At 42.7% G+C, this 21,265-nt stretch overlaps 1 protein-coding gene across 1 annotated transcript in view; it reads left to right on the forward strand.

The window, feature by feature from the left end:
• Nucleotides 1-210: 210 nt before the first annotated feature.
• LOC120057358 (transcription elongation factor SPT6) overlaps nucleotides 211-21,265 on the forward strand; it is a 60,210-nt gene continuing 39,155 nt past the window's right edge. Inside the window, exons 1-15 of the mRNA XM_039005948.1 lie at nucleotides 211-298; nucleotides 1,270-1,377; nucleotides 1,567-1,734; nucleotides 4,905-4,978; nucleotides 5,263-5,461; nucleotides 5,626-5,707; nucleotides 7,801-8,059; nucleotides 8,200-8,301; nucleotides 10,945-11,058; nucleotides 11,342-11,431; nucleotides 11,642-11,784; nucleotides 15,024-15,175; nucleotides 15,420-15,527; nucleotides 17,190-17,319; nucleotides 17,437-17,587. Of these exons, the coding sequence (XP_038861876.1) occupies nucleotides 1,281-1,377; nucleotides 1,567-1,734; nucleotides 4,905-4,978; nucleotides 5,263-5,461; nucleotides 5,626-5,707; nucleotides 7,801-8,059; nucleotides 8,200-8,301; nucleotides 10,945-11,058; nucleotides 11,342-11,431; nucleotides 11,642-11,784; nucleotides 15,024-15,175; nucleotides 15,420-15,527; nucleotides 17,190-17,319; nucleotides 17,437-17,587 (1,869 nt within the window). The 5' untranslated portion in view covers nucleotides 211-298; nucleotides 1,270-1,280. The remainder of the gene's footprint in view (nucleotides 299-1,269; nucleotides 1,378-1,566; nucleotides 1,735-4,904; nucleotides 4,979-5,262; nucleotides 5,462-5,625; nucleotides 5,708-7,800; nucleotides 8,060-8,199; nucleotides 8,302-10,944; nucleotides 11,059-11,341; nucleotides 11,432-11,641; nucleotides 11,785-15,023; nucleotides 15,176-15,419; nucleotides 15,528-17,189; nucleotides 17,320-17,436; nucleotides 17,588-21,265) is intronic.

Here is a 21,265-nt window from a genome sequence, read left to right on the forward strand (position 1 = left end):
GTATTTCTCAGTCTTTTTCGTTTCTTATCGCTGGAAACAGTACTTTTAGTTCGTTATTTTACTTAAATCACTGCAGAACGTAGTCACAGGACTTGACGTTCCACCATTGTCCACCAGAGGGAGGGGGTGAGATCCACGAGCTAAACCGCTTCTGTGACACAGCAGCAGGACGTCGGAAGTTTCGTCAACACCGGAACTCATCAGCCATTTGTATTATTAGAAGCTGCATGAGAAGATAGCATACCAACACATCCTTCTACATTTCAAGGATTTAAATAAAATCTCGTCGCAGGGAGAAGTAAGTTATTTTAACAAAGGAGTTTGGTGACCAGTGAAATAATCCCGCGCCAAAAACATAGGAACAATATAGTCGTGACTCGACTGATTGTCCCCCTGGCTAGTTAGCTAACATATTGCTATTGTTAGCTAGCTTACTGCGAAGTGCAGCTACCCTAGGGGCCTTGTTGTCTCCCAGTACCGTGATTTATCAACAAAACCGATTTCTAGCTGAAGTCAAGGGTACATAATTCCCAATTCATGGTTCATTATCAACGTGTATTGTGAAAATCGCTACATGGCTAGTAACGTAACGAATGCAGGTTGTGTGCTAGCTAGCCATTTAGGAAGTCCAAAACTAAGAAAAGGCAAAACTATGTCTTTCCATAGAGAGCATTATATACAACTGTAGGGTAAGTTGGCTAGAAACCCAAGCATCACAGAGCAATAGTGGTTCCCTATCTAACGTTAGTTAGGTAACGTTAGCGAAGTGTGCTGTTTGCATTTTCTGTTCACAGCTGTTTTGTCGTCTTTTGTGCGCGAGACGTCAATCATCTCCAGTTTAGGGGAACATTATGTTCCAGATTCGCGCAACTCCTTCTGTTCAGCAATCCATCCACCAGTCTCTCTTCTGGACACTGTTCCGTGGGATTCAGTGCCATGCTAGTGACTTCTTTGCAGCCGCATCAACCCTGTATTCTCGAGTTTTCCTAGTTTGCAACTCTGAGACCAATATTCTCTGATGATACAAATTCTCTTTTGCGCAGTGGTTCCCACCCACTTGGCCTATCCACAGGGATGTACTTGAGAAGAATCATGAGACCATAGGCCTACCGGTAAAATGTACACTAGGGTGTACTCCAGGCAGAGCAAAATTCAGTTGGTGGTACAGCAACCAAAAAAGGTTGTGAGCGAGCCACTGCTCTACCACTCATCTTGTGTTAACCTGTAGTGTGTGTCTTGTGTTAACCTGTAGTGTGTGTGTCTGTCCAGGCCTTGCAGACATGTCTGACTTCATCGACAGCGAGGCTGAGGAGTCAGAGGAGGAATTTGAGGAGAAAGACCTGAAGCCCAAAAAGACCCAGGTGTTTATGGATGATGGTAAGCTTGAGCAGATGATTACAATTTACTGATTTCTCATGTAATCATAAGAAGATGTGTGAGTATGACAACTTATTGTCTGTCTGCCCGGGCAATTCTTCTGTCATGTCTTCATCAGTCAGTTCTTGTGTGTGTGTGTTTATGAGCAAATGTGTTTGTGTGTGTGTTTAACTCTTCCTCCCCGAACAGAGGAAGAGGAGGAAGAGTTAAACACAGAGGACCAGGATGAGCACGGGAACCTGAGGGGGCTCATCGATGATGATGTGGATGAAGAAGAAGCGGAAGAAAAGAAGAGCGGAGGAGCGGGTAGCGGCAGCGACTCAGAGGATGAAGTCAGACACAGGCGCAAGAAACGCAGTGAGTTTGGGCTTCGGGGGCCTCGTTTATAAACGTTGCGCACATTGCACTCTAAATGTCTGCGTGCGCCATTTCTGAAAAGACTGCGTACTTAACAAAAAGATTGAGATTTATAAACTTGGCGCAAGCCATACATACGCATGTTTCCACTTTATAAATCAGTCCCGTCCTGAAACTGAACAAGCATTAAATCTCTGCCTGTAAAACGCCCATCATTCACCTTTTATGGTGACAATAACGCCCTTATTTGCTATACTTTGGAAGTATTGGATTTAGGCTAAGGCAGTATCTAAAGGAAATAGCAATGGCGAACTTGATTAAATGTCTCTGGAAGTGTTGGCAGTGACATTTTCTGCACTTTCTGAACAATGTGTTGTGGACCTGTGAACCGATCGTTTGAATTCAATAATGGTTTGCGTTTACTTTTTCTCTGACCTAATATACTGCACTGCCCACAAATTCTGAAACATTGCCTAGTAGCCTATGTATACATGAATTTTCTTTCAACTACAGTATGCCTACACACAGTGGTAGCCTGAACACTGTATATTATAAACCGTGTTCCCTTTCGGATGCATAGGCTAATATTTCAAATATTTTGATCTATCTAATATGCCCAATGAAATGCGCATGGTAATTTGTTGTAGGCTAAAGCTTCTTCTGCAATATGAACCAATCATGGCCAGAAATGGTGAGTAATTTATTCTGCAATGGTTATGAAAATATGTATTATAAATGGAATATTGTTTACTTGATACATTTGAAATTACAGTAGGCTATTCAGACGTACAGTAGCCTACAAAAACATAAATGGAAAAGGTGAACTGTCTTTTCTACCGTTAAACTGCACACAGGGTCAGATTGCATAGAGCAAATTACTTGAAACAGTTGATCTATTTACTACTGTAAAGTGGGTCCAATTAAATGAGAGATGGGATGTTGTAGGGCCTATAGGCTACTTCGCGGGTACTTAAGCATCACAGTCAGAAAAGGTGAGGAATTTATTCTGCAATGGTTATGAAAATACACTGCTCAAAAAAATAAAGGGAACACTAAAATAACACATCCTAGATCTGAATGAATGAAATATTCTTATTAAATACTTTTTTCTTTACATAGTTGAATGTGCTGACAACAAAATCACACAAATTATCAATGGAAATCAAATTTATCAACCCATGGAGGTTTGGATTTGGAGTCACACTCAAAATTAAAGTGGAAAACCACACTACAGGCTGATCCAACTTTGATGTAATGTCCTTAAAACAAGTCAAAATGAGGCTCAGTAGTGTGTGTGGCCTCCATGTGCCTGTATGACCTCTCTACAACGCCTGGGCATGCTCCTGATGAGGTGGCGGATGGTCTCCTGAGGGATCTCCTCTCAGACCTGGACTAAAGCATCCGCCAACTCCTGGACAGTCTGTGGTGCAACGTGGTGTTGGTAGATGGAGCGAGACATGATGTCCCAGATGTGCTCAATTGGATTCAGGTCTGGGGAACGGGTGGGCCAGTCCATAGCATCAATGCCTTCCTCTTGCAGGAACTGCTGACACACTCCAGCCACATGAGGTCTAGCATTGTCTTGCATTAGGAGGAACCCAGGGCCAACCGCACCAGCATATGGTCTCACAAGGGGTCTGAGGATCTCATCTCGGTACCTAATGGCAGTCAGGCTACCTCTGGCGAGCACATGGAGGGCTGTGCGATCCCCCAAAGAAATGCCACCACACACCATGACTGACCCACCGCCAAACCGGTCATGCTGGAGGATGTTGCAGGCAGCAGAAGGTTCTCCACGGCGTCTCCAGACTCTGTCACGTCTGTCACATGTGCTCAGTGTGAACCTGCTTTCATCTGTGAAGAGCACAGGGCGCCAGTGGCGAATTTGCCAATCTTGGTGTTCTCTGGCAAATGCCAAACGTCCTGCATGGTGTTGGGCTGTAAGCACAACCCCCACCTGTGGACGTCGGGCCCTCATACCACCCTCATGGAGTCTGTTTCTGACCGTTTGAGCAGACACATGTACATTTGTGGCCTGCTGGAGGTCGTTTTGCAGGGCTCCTCCTGCTCCTCCTTGCACAAAGGCGGAGGTAGCGGTCCTGCTGCTGGGTTGTTGCCCTCCTACGGCCTCCTCCACGTCTCCTGATGTACTGGCCTGTCTCCTGGTAGCGCCTCCATGCTCTGGACACTATGCTGACAGACACAGCAAACCTTCTTGCCACAGCTCGCATTGATGTGCCATCCTGGATGAGCTGCACTACCTGAGCCACTTGTGTGGGTTGTAGACTCCGTCTCATGCTACCACTAGAGTGAAAGCACCGCCAGCATTCAAAAGTGACCAAAACATCAGCCAGGAAGCATAGGAACTGAGAAGTGGTCTGTGATCACCACCTGCAGAACCACTCCTTTATTGGGGGTGTCTTGCTAATTGCCTATAATTTCCACCTTTTGTCTATTCCATTTGCACAACAGCATGTGAAATTTATTGTCAATCAGTGTTGCTTCCTAAGTGGACAGTTTGATTTCACAGAAGTGTGATTGACTTGAAGTTACATTGTGTTGTTTAAGTGTTCCCTTTATTTTTTTGAGCAGTGTACAATAAATAGGAATCTTTTCCCTATGTCTAATTATTTGACATTCTAAAAATAAAACACATCAACAACAAAAAAATGCTCCTCACCAATGGCAAATGGCTGCATTCTTGTTAAGGTTTTCCTGTGTTTGTTTATGAATAATCTTTTCATCATATCCCTCAACATAGTTACTTGCCAGTTTGCAATTCAGTATTTCAACCACTAGCAGATTTACGTACATGGTCTAAAGTTTACTGGGTGGTAAGCACATTCTCACGTAATTTTCTTTATAAATGCCAACTTTTGTGTAAAAACTGGCGCAAGCACATTTTGGGTATATTTTGTACGTATGCTCGGTTTATAATTGAGTCCACTGGGCTGTTTAAGAGTTTCATTCCAAAAAGTTGTTCACTCCCTTCCACTTTGTGGATCTGATAGTCTTGTCTAGTAGATAAATGAAAACAATTTTATGGAAGCTAATTTCCGCTCTCTCTCTTGCCTTCCCCCCCACCTCCCTCTCCTTTTTTTCCTTCCCTCTCTCTCCCTCCCAACCTTTTTCTGCCCCTCTCCTTCCTTTTTCTCCTTCCTTCCCTCCAGACTATGATGACTACCTGGATGATGATGACCTGGACCTCATTGAGGAGAACTTGGGGGTCAAAGTCAAGAGGAGGGTAAGCAGACACATCCTCTCTGGTGTGCTTTCAATCGGGAATCTAAGCCTATATTAATAAAGCCACTGATCTAGGATCACATCCACCCTGGCTATATTATCATATCATTTGATCATATTAATTATTATCTAGAAGGAAAAACTGATCCTTTAGCAGATCTCCTACTCAGAGATGCTTTGTTATTAAAATGACTCACGATTACACATTAGTAATGGCACACATTCAATTATCATATGAACACATGGACCCCGGTTAAAAGCTCTCTCCCTCTGTGGCCCTGACAGAAGAAGAAGTATGACCGCGTGAAGCTGATGGATGATGATGAAGATGACGAAAAGGACCAGATAGCAGATGAGATCTTCCACGGAGGAGACGACGACGGAGAGGGGGAGCTGGAGGAGGGAGAGACCGTCGACCCGCCCCTCCGTCGCCATGGTGAACGCCACGATGAAGAGGAGGAAGAGGAAGGAGAGGAGGAGTCAGGTACTTGTGATAATGCTAATAATGTTACAGATTTAAGTATTTTTGAGATACTAAAAGCTCTATATAGGCAATTGTAAACATATTACAGGAAAGGGAATTATACATACTTTTGGCTGAGTACTTCCTGGTTCTGTAACTCACACTGATTTCAAGAATTTCCTCAGATATTGACGACTTTATTGTGGACGACGATGGCCAGCCCATCACAAAGAAGAGAGGCAAAAAGTTCTCAGGATACACGGACGCGTGAGTGTTCACACACACCTCCTCAGTCAACTAGACAGAACGGTATGTTGCCATTTGACCTAGTTCTTTCCTTCCTGCATACAGTGCCTTCGGATAGTATTCAGACCACTTGACTATTTCCAATTTTGTTACGTTACAGCCTTATTCTAAAATGGATTAAATAAGTACAAATACTCAGCAATCTAAACACAGTACCTCATAATGACAAAGCGAAATAAGGTTTTTAGAAAATTTTCCAAATTTCTTAAATAAAAAAAAAACAGAAAATCCTTATTTACATAGGTATTCAGACCCTTTGCTGTGAGACTTGATATATATATATTTTTACCTGGCCAAGATAAAGCAAAGCAGTTCGACACATACAACAACACAGAGTTACACATGGAGTAAAACATGGAGTAAAACAAACATACAGTCAATAATACAGTAGAAAAATAAGTCTATATACAATGTGATATTGAGCTCAGGTGCATCCCGTTTCCATTGATCATCCTTGAAATGTTTCAAGAAATTGATTGGAATCCACCTGTGGTAAATTCAATTGATTGAACATTATTTGGAAAGGCACACACCTGTCTATGTAAGGTCCCACAGTTTGACAGTGCATGTCAGAGCAAAGACCAAGCCATGAAGTCAAAGGAATTGTCTGTAGAGCTCCGAGACAGGATTGTGTCAAGGCACAGATCTGTGGAAGGGTTCAAAAACATTTCTGCAGCTTTGAAGGTCCCCAAGAACCAAGTTGCCTCCATTCTTAAATGGAAGAAGTTTGGAACCACCAAGACTCTTCGTAGAACTGGCCACCCGGCCAAACTGACCCATCGGGGAAGAAGGGCCTTGGACAGGGAGGTGACCAAGAACCCGATGGTCACTCTGACAGCTCTAGAGTTCCTCTGTGGAGATGGGATAACCTTCCAGAAGGACAGCCATCTCTGCAGCACAAATCAGGCCTTGTGGTAGTGGGCAGACGGAAGCCACTCCTCGGTGAAAGGCACTTGACAGCCTGCTTGGAGTTTGCCAAAAGGCACCTGAAGGACTCTCAGACCATGAGAAACAAAATTCTCTGGTCTGGTGAAACCAAGATTGAACTCTTGGCCTGAATGCCAAGCATCATGTCTGGAGGAAACCTGGCACCATCCCTACGGTGAAGCATGGTGGTAGCAACATCATGCTGTGGGGATGTTTTTCAGCGGCAGGGACTGGGAGACTAAGTCAGGATCGAGGGAAAGATGAACAAAGCAAAGTACAGAGAGATCATTGATGAAAACCTGCTCCAGAGCGCTCAAGACCTCAGACTGTGGCTAAGGTTCACCTTCCAACAGGACAACGACCCTAAGCACACAGCCAAGACAGTGTGGGAGTGGCTTCGGGACAAGTTTCTGAATGTCCTTGAGTAGCCCAGCCAGAGCCCGGACTTGAACCCGATCGAACATCTCTGGACACCTGGAAATAGCTGTGCAGCAACACTCCCCATCCAACCTGACAAAGCTTGAGAGGATCTGCAGAGAAGAGTCGGAGAAACTCCCTAAATACAGGTGTGCCAAGCTTGTAGTGTCATACCCAAGGAGACTCCAGGCTGGAATCGCTGCCAAAGGTGCTTCAGCAAAGTACTGACTGAAGGAACTGAATACTTATGTAAATGTTATATTTCAGTTTTGTATTTTTTGTAAATTTGCAAGAATTCATAAAAACCTGTCTTTGCTTTGTCATGGGGTTTTGTGTGTAGATTGAGCGAGGGGAAAAAACTATTTAATCCATTTTAGAATAAGGCTGTAACGTAGCAAAATGTGGAAAATGCTTCAAAAGGTCTTTCCGAAGGTGTTGTACATAGAAAGTGCAGAACAAACATTGAGAGTAGAGTCTTTAAAACTTACCCGTTCAAAGCAGCTATGATCCATGTATCTATTTATTTTAATTACGTACATTGTTTTATGAAGCAGCTCTTCAACATGCCTACCAAGATATGCACCTATGTATGAACTTGTGTATGAAGTGATCAAATAATACAAAATGGAATCTCACCCTCTCCCTCACTCCTCCACACCCCATCTTTCTCTCTTCCTCATTCCTCTTTCCTCTTCTCTCCCCGTCTAAAGAGCCCTCCAGGAGGCCCAGGAGATCTTCGGCGGTGACTTTGACTTTGCAGAGTTTGATGCCGACGGAGCATATGACCAGGGTGAGGAAGAGGAGGAGGACCAGGATGAAGAGGGCTGGGACCGGCCCAAGAAGCAGACGAAGAGGAGAGTGGGGAGGAAGAGCATCTTCGAGATCTATGAGCCCAGCGAGCTGGAGAGTAGTCACATGACAGACCAGGACAACGAGATCCGCTCCACAGACATGCCAGAGAGGTTCCAGGTAGGGGGGCGGGTGTTTTTTTGTGTGTGTGTGTTTCTTTGTCTGTTTCACCCTCCTGTGTCCTTGAATATAGTTGTGCCTTCTCAATCAAGCCCTGTGTGTGTGTGTGTCTCACCCTCTCTCTGTGTTCTGTTCTGTAGCTGCGCTCCATCCCAGTGAAGCCTGCTGAGGATAATGAGTTAGAGGAAGAGGCAGAGTGGATCTACAGAAATGCCTTCTCAACCCCCACCATCTCCATGCAGGTAGGAACCTCTGACCATACTGCACATTCACTTCATACACACTACACACTGACTACATACTCACACACTATCTTAGCCCACCATCTCCATACCGGTAGGAACCTCTGACCTTACTATAAAGCCCTAACTTACGATATGATATATCCAGGGCTCCAGAATCACATTTTCTCCTGGTGGCACTGGTGAAACTAAGTTTTTCAGTTGGTGGCACCAGGCCATGATTTGGTCACACTAGAGCTGTGGCGGTCACACAATTTTGTCAGCCGGTGATTGTCAGGCAAATAACTGTCGGTTCTCATGGTAGTTGACCGTTAATTAACATGAACACGTTTATCATCTCCTGGCTTTCACGCATGCTGAACTTTGGAACATCTATATTTTAAAAAGTCTAATAAATCCATGTAATATAGCCTATACCTTCACAATAAATCCATTATTTATTTTAGACATAGCATACTCTGAGTTGTCCTGATCAGGCTATGCCAAATGACTGTGGGTTACACGAGTTCATTTAGCAGACAAGATTTGCTTAGAATTCCGTGGCATTATTTTATAGTAATGAACAATACAATTGAACAAAGCTGAATAAAATCAAAATGATATTTTCTGAAACGATTTGAGGGAGTATGCACGTGGCTATTCTTTGTTTAACAGCGTTTAACAAAGAAATAGGTATTCCTATATGCTTAATTTAGAGTTATTCATGTGACTTTAGTTGTTCTACAAAAGTTGAGCCATTTGTTTTGATTTTTAATACATTGTAAGGCTGCATGATGCGAAACAGTTACTTTAAAGGCATGAGCTCTGCTTTCTTTATTGCGCAGGCTGTACACACTACATCAGTCGCTCATTCACAATTTGACTTGATAATGCCTAAAATTTTACGGTGGCATATTGTTACCCATCAGACAATTCTTGATTTCATCTTATCTTTACATATACTAAATAATATGTGACATTTTATTTAGAATGGACCATTATCATGCACCTGTATCGAAACAGGGGCGGCGGGAAAAAATAAGTGTCATCTATGCACTTAAATAGCGAAAGGAGGATGCTTTTCCCTTTGGTTTATTTTCATGCCAGCCAGGTAGGCTATACTCCTGTTGTAAATATAATCAATGTGCTTAATATTGAGTTGAGAAATAAATATAGTAGGCCTAGTCTGTAGAAAGCTGATCGTCCTCTTTTTAGTAGAGGCCGTCACTCTGATTTCTTGCTCAATTGCATTGCCTGTTGAAATGTTGCATAACATGAGCTCATGGGCTCTCATGAAGTGTTTGATTAGATTTTTGAATATGTTTTTATTGATGTCAAAGTGATTAGGGACAATAGAGTGCTGGGTACCGAGTACCAGGCAGTTAGCAAGTTTGGTAGGCTACTAATGGCCATCAGCAGCATCAGAGCTTGGAGAAGCCTAATTACCGTGACTAAACGGTCATGTGGAATTTGAATACCTTCATGACTCGTGACTGCCGGTGTGGCGGTAATGCGGTCACCGCAACAGCCCTAGGTCACACCAATTTCTTTATGCGGTGTCACGCAATTTATTTATTTTTTCATCTTATAATGTATTTCACAATACTTTTTCAAATGTAAGTGATCGACTACTGAGATGGCATTCAATAAATACGTTTCATTTAATATGTTATGATTCAAAATATTTTCATGTGCTACATAATCCATTGATTGTCATTAATTTTGGTTTGACAATTAGGCTGTTGTATTTTACTATTAAAATAGGGTTCCAGAATTATACTTTTTTTGTTGGTTCAATCAAGATGAATTGGCCTGCATCTTTATGTGCACTAATATCATAGGCACATTTATTTGGGACCATCTGAGTAACTCAAAACACATTAGCAAGATCTAAATATATAAATATACCCAAAATATAATACCCACTGCTAGTAGCCATGTATTAATTTAACAGTAAATGTAATGTCCAAAAGAAAGCGTACCCCGCTCCTCATCTCAAAGCCTTATCAAATATCTCAGTTGTAGGCTTTAATAGTTGCTATTGAGCTCAAATTGAGAAATTATACCTAAAGAAAGCTGAGAACATCCTCTCCAACTGTGACAACAGGATAGTTGTGTTCTCCCCGCATTTGGATTTGAAAATATTATACATTCAGAACATGTTTTCTCCCGGAGCATTTTTGGGGGGGGACACTGCAACAGGCCCCAGTGAAACAGGTACATGGGTAGGCAGACACTTTCATCACAGGAATCGTGAGGATAATGTACTTTACAGTTTGACCAAATCATGGGTTTAGCTTCCTAAAAAATAGGACATTTTTAGTGAGGTGACCATGTAGAATGTGCAGCTCGCACCGATGCGACTAATTCAAAATGTAACTCACACAGCCAAGTCAAATGTCACAAAATGCGACTAAATGGTCGCAGTCTGAAACCCTGGATATATCCATATCAATCATCCTACAACCACCACATACTTTTTACAGACAACTCAGACACCCAACACCCCAATAATTCACTAAATATCCCACTTCATTCTCCTCATCCAATACCCCACTATCTTCATACACATGAACAGCCCAGCCCATTCCTTACTGTCTCGGCTGACTCCATACTCTTCTTTCGTTGTTAAAAAAAACAATCAACTGTTTTCTGGGTGTTCAGGAGAGTACAGACTACCTGGACAGAGGGACCACCACAAACTTCAGCAGGAAAGGCCCCAGCACCGTCGCTAAGATCAAGGAGGCCCTCAACTTCATGAGGAACCAGCACTTTGAGGTACACCACCCGATTACATGTGTGTAGTGGCTAAGGCCCTAAAGTCGTCCGCATACAAAGGCTCGGTTTGCTCCTACCAGATCCTGGCTAGGCGACGCAAACGTCTGTGCTCGCATATTCCCTTAGAATACCTTTGCTTGAAAAACAAGCAATATTACTGTTTGTCCCTCTTGAGACGCCGTAGCAAGAACATAGCCAGTAGTCCGAATTAATCTGTAAATCAAGCTTTACAGTGGTGTCTGTCTCATGTTCTCACCCACTTTACATTCTTTGTTTCCTCCAGGTTCCGTTCATCGCGTTCTACAGGAAGGAGTACGTGGAACCGGAGCTCAACATCAACGACCTGTGGAAGGTCTGGCAATGGGACGAGAAGGTAAAGGATGAACTCATCACAACCTTTGGCATCTAACATGACTTTGAGGTTCACGCCCCAGCCCCACACACTTTTGCATATACCAGAAGTTGGTCACCTTAGCTTAGATTATGTTACAACTGTAATCCAATAGAAAGAATGTTGTTTCTTATTGAGCCACTTCCTGTCTCTTGACCCTTGACCTGTACCCCCTGACCTCTGGGACCCCAGTGGTGCCAGCTGAAGAGCAGGAAGCAGAACCTGACACGACTGTTCCGGAGGATGCAGTCGCACCAGTATGAACAGATCTCTGCCGACCCTGACAAACCTCTGGCTGATGGCATCAGACCCCTGGACACGGCTGATATGGAGAGGTACGTATAGCCAACCATAGGGTCAGAGGAGGTATGGACTGCGTCTGAAAGGGCACCCTATTCCTTTTCTCGGGGGTTGGCAACAGGCGGCCCGCAGGCCAGGTCTCAATTATAGTCCGACCAATATGGGATTTTTCGATCCAATTCCTATTTTAGAGTGAAAATATTGTCCAATAACTGATTTACAGTACCAGTCAAAAGTTTGGACACACCTACTCATTCAAGAGTTTTTCTTTATTTTTATTATTTTCTACGTTGTAGAAATTGAAATAACACATATGGAATCATGTAGTAACCAAAAGTGTTAAACAAATCAAAATATATTTGAGATTCATCGAAGTAGCCACCCTTTGCATTGATGACAGCTGTGCACACTCTTGGCATTCTCTCAACCAGCTTCATGAGGAATGCTGAGTACTTGTTGGCTGCTTTTCTGTCACTCTGCGGTCCAACTCACCCCAAACCATCTTAATTGGGTTGATGTCGGGTGATTGTGGAGGCTAGGTCATCTGATGCAGCACTCCATCACTCTCCTTGGTCAAATTGCCCTTATATTGCCTGGAGGTGTGTTTTGGGTCATTGACCTGTTGAAAACAAATAATTGTCCCACTAAGCGTTAACCAGATGGGATGGCGCATCGCTGCAGAATGTAGACAAGTAATATATCTGCACATTATGAATGAAAACATATGATTTATGGAAGTGGATAATTCAATAATAACAGTAGGCAAAAACAACAAAATGCAGAATAATTCAAAATTGTTAAGCAAGCTTTGAATTTGTGTCCTAAAAGGTTAGGAGCATCACAAAATCTATGGTAGCATCAGAAAGACAATATTTTTTTATGGAAAAACTGTTGCTCTTGTGAACGGAGGATAAACTGCATGGATTCCAGCCAAAACAATAGCCTAGGCTTGAGCTGCCTCATTGAGGCTACGCCTTGCCGCTTTGCGCCTCGCTCCAAGTGTAGCCTCAGTGAACGGTCCTTGCTATCCAGGATCCTTGGGACCTCCCTACCCTCCATTGAAATTGAAAAGTTAAATGGTTACGTTAAGTTTTGGGTTATGGGTAGTGGTTAGGGTTTAAGGATATCCCAAGGGTCCCGGATAGCACTAACCCTTAAGTACTCTCACACAGCTAGTTAGTTGAGTACTCGTACTGGAAATGAGGGTGGCGAAATGTGAATTTGGACCAGTCCCTGACAAGTAACAACCCTACATTAAAACTAGCAAAAACTACTATGGGACCTGCTATGTTATTTTTGTGTCTTTGAAAACATTGGAATGACCGCTTGAGGAATTCCCTTTGCAAAGAGCAAATATAACACCAGATTTCGCAGGCTTCTCTAAAGGGCTGTAATGTTAACGTTACCACAGAGTTGATCGTTCTTAGCGCGGCACTTGCTTCACATTTGGACATAGAATCCATTGTTTGTCACGACACCCAAAACCTTACCACGTAACAGTATAGGTCCAGTGTGCATTTTTGGCACTTTATTGAGCTGGCACTCACCATAGAGGCAATAATAGTTAGTTCACAGTATTTCACTCTCCTCTCTGACTGGTGTAGTTGCTTTGGGTGATTGTGTCCAATCTTGCTGTAGCATGCCAAGGCAAGATAGGCTAATGGCCATGTAAAGAGCGCCATCTTCAGCACAAATAATGAAATGCCCCCCCCCCATGAAGAACAGCTTTTTTTCCTGCTTTTCCCCCCTTTTTTTGGTGGATTAAACGCTGATACAAATGCATCCAAAAAGGCCAATATCGTCCGATAATATCGGTCAACCGATAAGCCCGACTGGGCTCTCTTCTCAATGTAATCAAGGTATGATATTATTGTTATTTTCAAATCAAATTCTATTTTGGGGCTTAGTTGTGGTCACTTTGCAATGTACAAATTATGATAATGTTTTTCCGGGCCCCGACCATTCACGCCGACCCGCGGCTGGATCTAGTTGCCTACCCCTGCCTTATATAGGGCACTACCTTTGACCAGAATTTGTCTTAACACAGGGCCATAGGAGAACACTGTGGTATGAGGGTGTCAGTGTGACCTGTGTCACCAGGTCACACTGATATAGTTGATGATTGACAAGCTCTGTCCTGCACATTGTGTAAACTTGAAGCGACAGGTGTAAAAGGACCGATAAGGGATATTGTAGAAATAGAAGTTCAGGAATCAGTGCTTTTTTTTAAACAAGATTGTGTGCTCCAGTGTTGTAATGCATTAGGGGCCCGTTTCCCAGACACACAAAGCCTAGAGAATCCCCCCAGAATTCTGTACCTGGTATTCTGACTTGACATATTAATAACCAGATATTGAAACAGTTTATGAAAATGCACAATAATGTATTGAATATGTTATGTGTATAATCCCATGTCCTTCGGTGCTGCGATGTAGCCTGTAAAGCGAGAAAGATGCATGTTAGAGTTTGGTTGGCACGCGGGCAAATCCTGTTATTTACGCTTTCCATGCATGTATTTTTGTGCATTTAATTTGCCTTACAAAGTGCACATTGTAATGGTATTGAGATCACTATTTCTACAGGAATATATGTTACACGCCCCACTATTAATCCTCGTTATTGATGAGATAAAATGTTACCTCCTGCTGCTTCGGGAGTTTTGGCAAACCAGGTCTGAAGTCTGAAGCTTTTATCTCCCCCTGGCCAAATCCCAGGGGGAGATAAATGTTACCCCAATCTATTATAGGCTTTTTTCATGGGCTAATTGTTACCTAAAGCTAGTTAGTTGAGTTATATGTTATGGTGCATTTAATGCCTGTATTTCAACCTGTTAATTGTTGATACAGTCCGAGGTGAGCCCTGATGGAATTTAATTTAAGCCATGTCATTCCTTTCTTGGCCGGGTTGCGGGCAGTTATTATTAAGGCCTGTTGTGTATTGAGTTTAACCTTGATTTGATTTATTTTCAGTTTACCCCAGGTTTGTTTCCTGTTCTGGCCATCGTCATGTTTATTTTGTTTGTACATTGCTGTACATAGTATACAACAGTTGTGGTGCCTCTTCTCCAATAATAAAAGTCACCCCTGGGCACTGCACTGGGTCCATTTGTCTGCCTATAACCTAAACCTCCACCACTAGGGCGGTTTCCCATACAATTAGTTTGTGTCCAAGAAGCTGGACCCAGATTTCCCATTACATGATTGTCCAGCTAGTGTAACTGTTTCCCTCTCCCCTCCTCTTTTCTCCTTTCCTCACCTCTTCTCCCCTCCTGTAGACTGAAAGACGTCCAGTCCATAGATGAGCTGAGTGATGTGTACAGCCACTTCCTGCTGTACTACGGCAGAGACATACCCAAGATGCAAAACACAGCCAAGGCCGCCAATAAGAAGAAGAAGCTGAGGAAGATCAAGGAGGTTAACGAGGACGGTAGGAAAACATAATTTCTTGGGCTTACTGTTACATTTTTTTACTGAAAACTGTTATAGTAAATAACTACATTGTTACCCAGAAATGATTTGATAAGGAGATCGAAACAGCTGCAATGAGGGTGGCATTGTTGCATGTAAAGTAAAATAATGGCACCTTTTGAGCAACCATGCTTTGTCTTTTTTTAAATGCGTTTACCAAACTCCACACTGTGTGACATCATGTCTATTCCCTGTCCATTCAGGTGAGGAGGAAGAGGTGGAGGTGGAGGAGGAGGAAGAGCAGAAGGGGCCAGACCTGAAGCTGGCATCTCGTAGAGACATGTACAGCATCTGTCAGAGCGCAGGGCTCGGTAAGTCACCTCTGCTGACCTCTAATATGGTGTCTTTATCCCTACTTTATTGGACATATGCTTGACTTCGTTGTGCGTGTGGTGGATGCAAGGGCCTTGACATGTGAAATGTAAACCAGGTATGCGCACATGCAGTACCCTGCTCTGCCTCAAGACATTACTTCTGGCAATCTGTCCTTTTCGTATTCAGCAGAGACTGATGTTTTAAAATTAGGGCTGTCAAAGTTGATGCGTTAATAACGCCTTAATGCGTTACATTTTGAATGCCTTTTGAACACATGTCCTGCACCGCGCAGTCTCCAAAGGTCCCTCAGTGTCCTTACACAACAGCGGGTTCGACAATGCCCTAGCCAAACGGCAAAAAATTGTTGGCCGTTTCAATAACAGCCCACCGAAACAACAACCACTGATGCTCTGGCCCAACAGAAAACGTACATCACCATGCCAACCAAAGCTGACCTGGAGAAACTGCAGAATCTGGGGGCAGTACTGGAGCCCTGCAAGTAATCTTCTTTATCACTCTGTTAGTGAGTGTGAGAGAAACCATTTTCTGTACATTTCCTGCTCAATGGTGTTGGATGCTTTGTGTCATCTCCTTCGGGTGACCGAGAGCTCTGATGACGTTCACAGACCTGGAGAAACACAAAGAAAGCACCAACCTCACGTGGCTGAAGATCGCCACAGCACCCGACCCAAGGTTTAAGGACCTGAAGTGCCTTCCTAGACCTGAGAGGGGTGAGGTGTGTGCTTTGGTCAGCAACTTAGTGAAGAGAGGCCTGCACATCAACCTGATAAAGCAACAGAGTCAGAGCCACCAAAGAAGAAAGCTGCCCTCTTGTTCAGTCCTTCTGAGTCTGTGTCTGGTGAAGAGGAGGAGTCCTTTGAGAAATGTGTGGAGTGTGGGCACACACCAGGCTGGCCTGCATTGCACGAAGGCTCCTGGCAACGCCTGCCACATCAGTACCTTGTGAGAGGTTGTTTTCACTCTTTGGCCGTATCGTACAGAAGAAGAGAGCAGCTTTTTCATCTGAAAATGTCAATGGGCTTGTTTATATTAGCAACTTAGTCAGTGAAAAGAAATGGGAGGACGACTGAAGTGTATGGTCACAAGTTCATGTTCAGTGGAATTCATGACATTGTTGGACAGGTTTATGCTATTTGTTCTTTGTATCCATAGAGCCAGTGCTTTTTTCTTATAGCCAACCCTCCAATCGGTAACTGGGAGAACAATAATTTGGAACGGCTGACGCTTTAAGTGTGTGTGTGTGTGTGTGTGTGTGTGTGTGTGTGTGTGTGTGTGTGTGTGTGTGTGAACTTCATGAACATTTATGAGGGAGTAGGCCTACTGGGAGCATTATTAGTAAGTTACAGGACTTTTTTATTGCTTGTTTGTGGTGAATATGCCATTAAATACATTCTGATACAGAGTAGTTGTTGTGTTTCAGTCCCTACATGCCTATAACTCAATACACTGCTTCTTTTTCAAGTGGGATTTATTTATTTTTTTGCACCAAATTTGAGCAAATAAACTTTTGAGATTAGCCACAGAATTTTATGCGATTAATTATTTTAATAATTTGACAGCCCTAGTTAAAATATGAGTGCACTGAGACATGTATAAAGATTGATGATCCTGTCTTCCTTCCCTTCTCACTGTCTCAGACGGCCTGGCTAAGAAGTTTGGTCTGACCCCCGAGCAGTTTGGGGAGAATCTGAGAGACAGCTACCAGCGCCACGAGACAGAGCAGTTCCCTGCCGAGCCTGTAGAGCTGGCCAAAGACTACGTCTGCAGGTAACTACACCACACACACAGCAAGTAATAACAAGTAACTCTGTAGAGCTTGCCAAAGACTGTCTGCAGATAACGCACACACTGACCCCTCTACCTCTTTTTGCTCTCTCTCTGTAGCCAGTTTAACAGTCCCGAGGCGGTGTTGGAGGGGACTCGTTACATGGTGGCCATGCAGATTTCCAGGGAGCCTCTGGTCAGACACGTCCTCAGACAGACCTTCCAGGAGAGAGCCAAGATCAACATCAATCCCACCAAGAAAGGAAAGAAGGTACGGGAACCAAGACAATGCACTAACACTAATGTCGAGTTATTTAGGGTATTTGGACTAAATGCCATGATATCTTCCCTATGTATCACCACTCTGCTTAACTATAGTTTAACAAACTGACAAGATACGAACGTGCTACAATGCTGTGCCAAAATATACCAAAGTATGAGTGAGACCTGTCTCTAGACGACAGCAAACGTGCAGACAATACAACTAGGGCTGACCCCAATTAGTGGGCGGCAGGGTAGCCTAGTGATTAGAGCGTTCGACTAGTAACCGAACTGTTGCAAGATCGAATCCCCGAGCTGACAAGGTACACCTGTCGTTCTGCCCCTGAACAAGGCAGTTAACCCACTGTTCCTAGGCCGTCTTTGAAAATAAGAATTTGTCCTTAACTGACTTGCCTAGTTAAATAAAGAAAATAGTCAACTGGTCGATTGTTTGGTCGCTAGGCTGTTGGTTGACCGAGATCGTTTTAATCGAGCAGTAACAAATATATATACACTGCCGTTCAAAAGTTTGGCGTCACTTAGAAATGTCCTTGTTTTTGAAAGGAAAGCACATTTTATGTCCTTTAAAATAACATCAAATTGATCAGAAATATAGTGTCGACATCGTTAATGTTGTAAATGACTATTGTAGCTGGAAACCGCTGGTTTTTAATGGAATATCTACATAGGCGTACAGAGGCCCATTATCAGCAACCATCTCTCCTGTGTTCCAATGGCACGTTGCTAATCAAAGTTTATAGAAGTGAATCGCAAATTCAAAACCGCTGGACAGCAACGTAATACGCTAAAGCACTGATCATTGGGAACGAGACTGCTAAGGTTTCCTCCATAAATTAAGTAGGTAGTCTAGCCTACAAAACTAAAACAATCCAGATGTTCAAATCAAAAGGCCTGATCTAAAATTACATCAATATTGTAGCCACATCCCACGTCCCCGGTGGTGACACATTCAGAACTCAAAAGATGATTTAGTATTTATACTGAACAAAAATATAAACACGACATGATTAAAATGTCAACTATTTTACTGAGTTATAGTTCATATTAAGAAAATCAGTCAGTTGAAATAAATTCATTGGGCCTAATCTATGGATTTCACATGACTGGGCAGGGGCAAAGCCATGGGTTGGTCTGGGAGGGCATAGGCCCACCCACTTGGGAACCAGGCCCAGCCAATCAGACTGAGTTTTTCCCCACAAATGGGCTTTATTACAGACAGAAATATTTAATCAGCTGTCCGGGTGGCTAGTCTCAGACGATCCCACCGGTGAAGAAGCCGGGTGTGGAGGTCCTGGGTTGGTGTGGTTAAACGTGGTCTGCGATTGTGAGGCCGATTGGAAGTACTGCTAAATTCTCTAAAACGATGTTGGGAGGCGGCTTATGGTAGATATATGGTAGATAAACATTCAATTCTCTGGTAGCAGCTCTGGTGGACATTCCTGCAGTCAGCATGCCAATTTCATGCTCCTTTGTGTTCTATGACAAAACTGCACATTTTAAAGTGACCTTTCATTGTCCCCAACACAAGGTGCACATGTGTGATGATCATGATGTTAATCAGCTTCTTGATATGCCACACCTGTCAGGTGGATGGATTATCTTGTCAAAGGAGAAATGCTCACTAACAGGGATGTAAACAAATTTGCACACAATTTGAGAGAAATAAGCTTTTTGTGCATATGGAAACTTTCTGTGATCTTTTATTTCAGCTCATGAAACATGAGACCAACACTTTAAATGTTGCGTTTATTTTTGTTCAGTATACTTTAAAAGCTCTGACGAAGGCCAAGAGAATAAGAAACATTAATTCAGAAAACAAAAATATAAAAATACTTCTATTTTCAATGATGTAGCCGACGATGCGGTACTCGTGGTCATTTTATGGAGAACAAAAACTACTTGCCTACATTTGAACACCAGCGCAGAAGCTTCAGACATCTTCCCAATTAAGTAGCCTAGTTTTGTTTGTCTACTTGAAGAGAACTAGGGCCTATCACTCGCAGCCCACATCTTCCAATGCATTGTGGAAAAGTGTGCATCAAATTCTACTAGGCGAAGAGCTGAAATGAGTAACAGCCTGGCATTTAAACCATACTCGATTTAGACATTTCACATGCTATTAAACATTCTAGTTTTGCGTACTGAGATTGCGTGATTGCATTGTTTCCTGTTTTTTTTCTTTCCGGAAGCGCATCCCCATATCTAATTGTTCAGCTGTTGTCAAAGCTGAAATTAGAATGACATCCGGTCATTTAAATTATACTTGATTTTCGAAATGTCGCGTACTTTATTTAAGCGTGAATTTTTTTTGCATACTCAAACGGCCTACTATTTAAAACCCAAGTGTGGGCGTTCGGACACGATCAACGTTTATAATCACTATGTTTGACGTACAGCTACTTTGCGTCATTCCCTGGGTTGTTCTGAACAGAATGAGCCTATGTTTGTCGTATTGTGAATATAACGTGTTCTGCGGCAAATATCTCAATGCACTCATGACTCCATTCTATGCGTGACCAATTTATGATCTGCTTCTCTGAATTTCCTGGTAAAAGCCTAACACTTAAAGATGGTGTTTTATAACTTTGCTAGTCATGTTGGCAATAGAACAAGCTTTCAAATGATGCCCACCTGACCCAGATTGTGATTTTAAAATTGGAGGTTTTTTGGATTGCTTAAACAAAAACAGTAATTGTGTGATGGTGGGGATACAGGGCTGTGTTCATAACAACTACAAGTGTGCTTTCTCTAGTTCTTCAACGACACAGCTAGGAGAGCTCAAAAAAGCACCTTATAATTGAAGTCATAAAAGTGCATTGGAATAACTTGAACTGAGAGGTGTGTGGCCACTTGGAGACACCAGTTAGACCTCTCACTCAAACCCTTGTAATTTTGTCTTTCTTGGCACCTACCCCAACTTTTCTATTAGTATTCTTATCAATGTATCCAGAGTGTTTTCAGATTTCGCTATCAACAAATGCGGCAAAGTACAGTAAATGTCAAATACTGTACAGTGCCTTCAGAAAGTATTCACACCCCTTGACTTATTCCACATTTTATTGTTACAGCCTGAATTCAAAATAGATTAAAGACTTTTTTTCTCGCCCATCTACACACAATACCCCATAATGGTGAAAATGTTTTTGTAAATGTCTTCACGTTTATAGAAAATTAAATGCAGAAATATCTCATTAACATAAGTATTCACACCCCTCACTCAATACTTTGTAGATGGACTTTCTGGGTAAGTCTAAAAGCTTTCCATACCTGGATTGTGCAACATTTGCCCATTTAACAAAAATTAAATAAAATCTTCAAGCTCTGTCAAATTGGTTGTTGATCATTGCTAGACAACCATTTTCAGGTCTTGCAGTAGATTTTCAAGCAGATTTAAGTCAAAACTGTAACTCGGCCACTCAGGGACATTCACTGGCTTCTTGGAAAGCAACTCCAGTGTATATTTGTGTTTAATAGTCACATGTACAGGGTTGCAGGTGTGATTGCAGGGTACAGTGGAAATCTTGCAGGACTAAGTGAAGTAAAATAATTACAATTGTAATAATAACAATGGAAATAGAAATGGCACTATATACATAATAACTAAATGTCCATAGTGGGAGTAGCAGAGGGGGAGGAATGTCCGTAGGGACAGTAGCAGGGGGAGCAG

The sequence above is a fragment of the Salvelinus namaycush genome, chromosome 12 (genome assembly GCF_016432855.1).
Source record: "Salvelinus namaycush isolate Seneca chromosome 12, SaNama_1.0, whole genome shotgun sequence".
Lineage (NCBI taxonomy): Eukaryota > Metazoa > Chordata > Actinopteri > Salmoniformes > Salmonidae > Salvelinus > Salvelinus namaycush.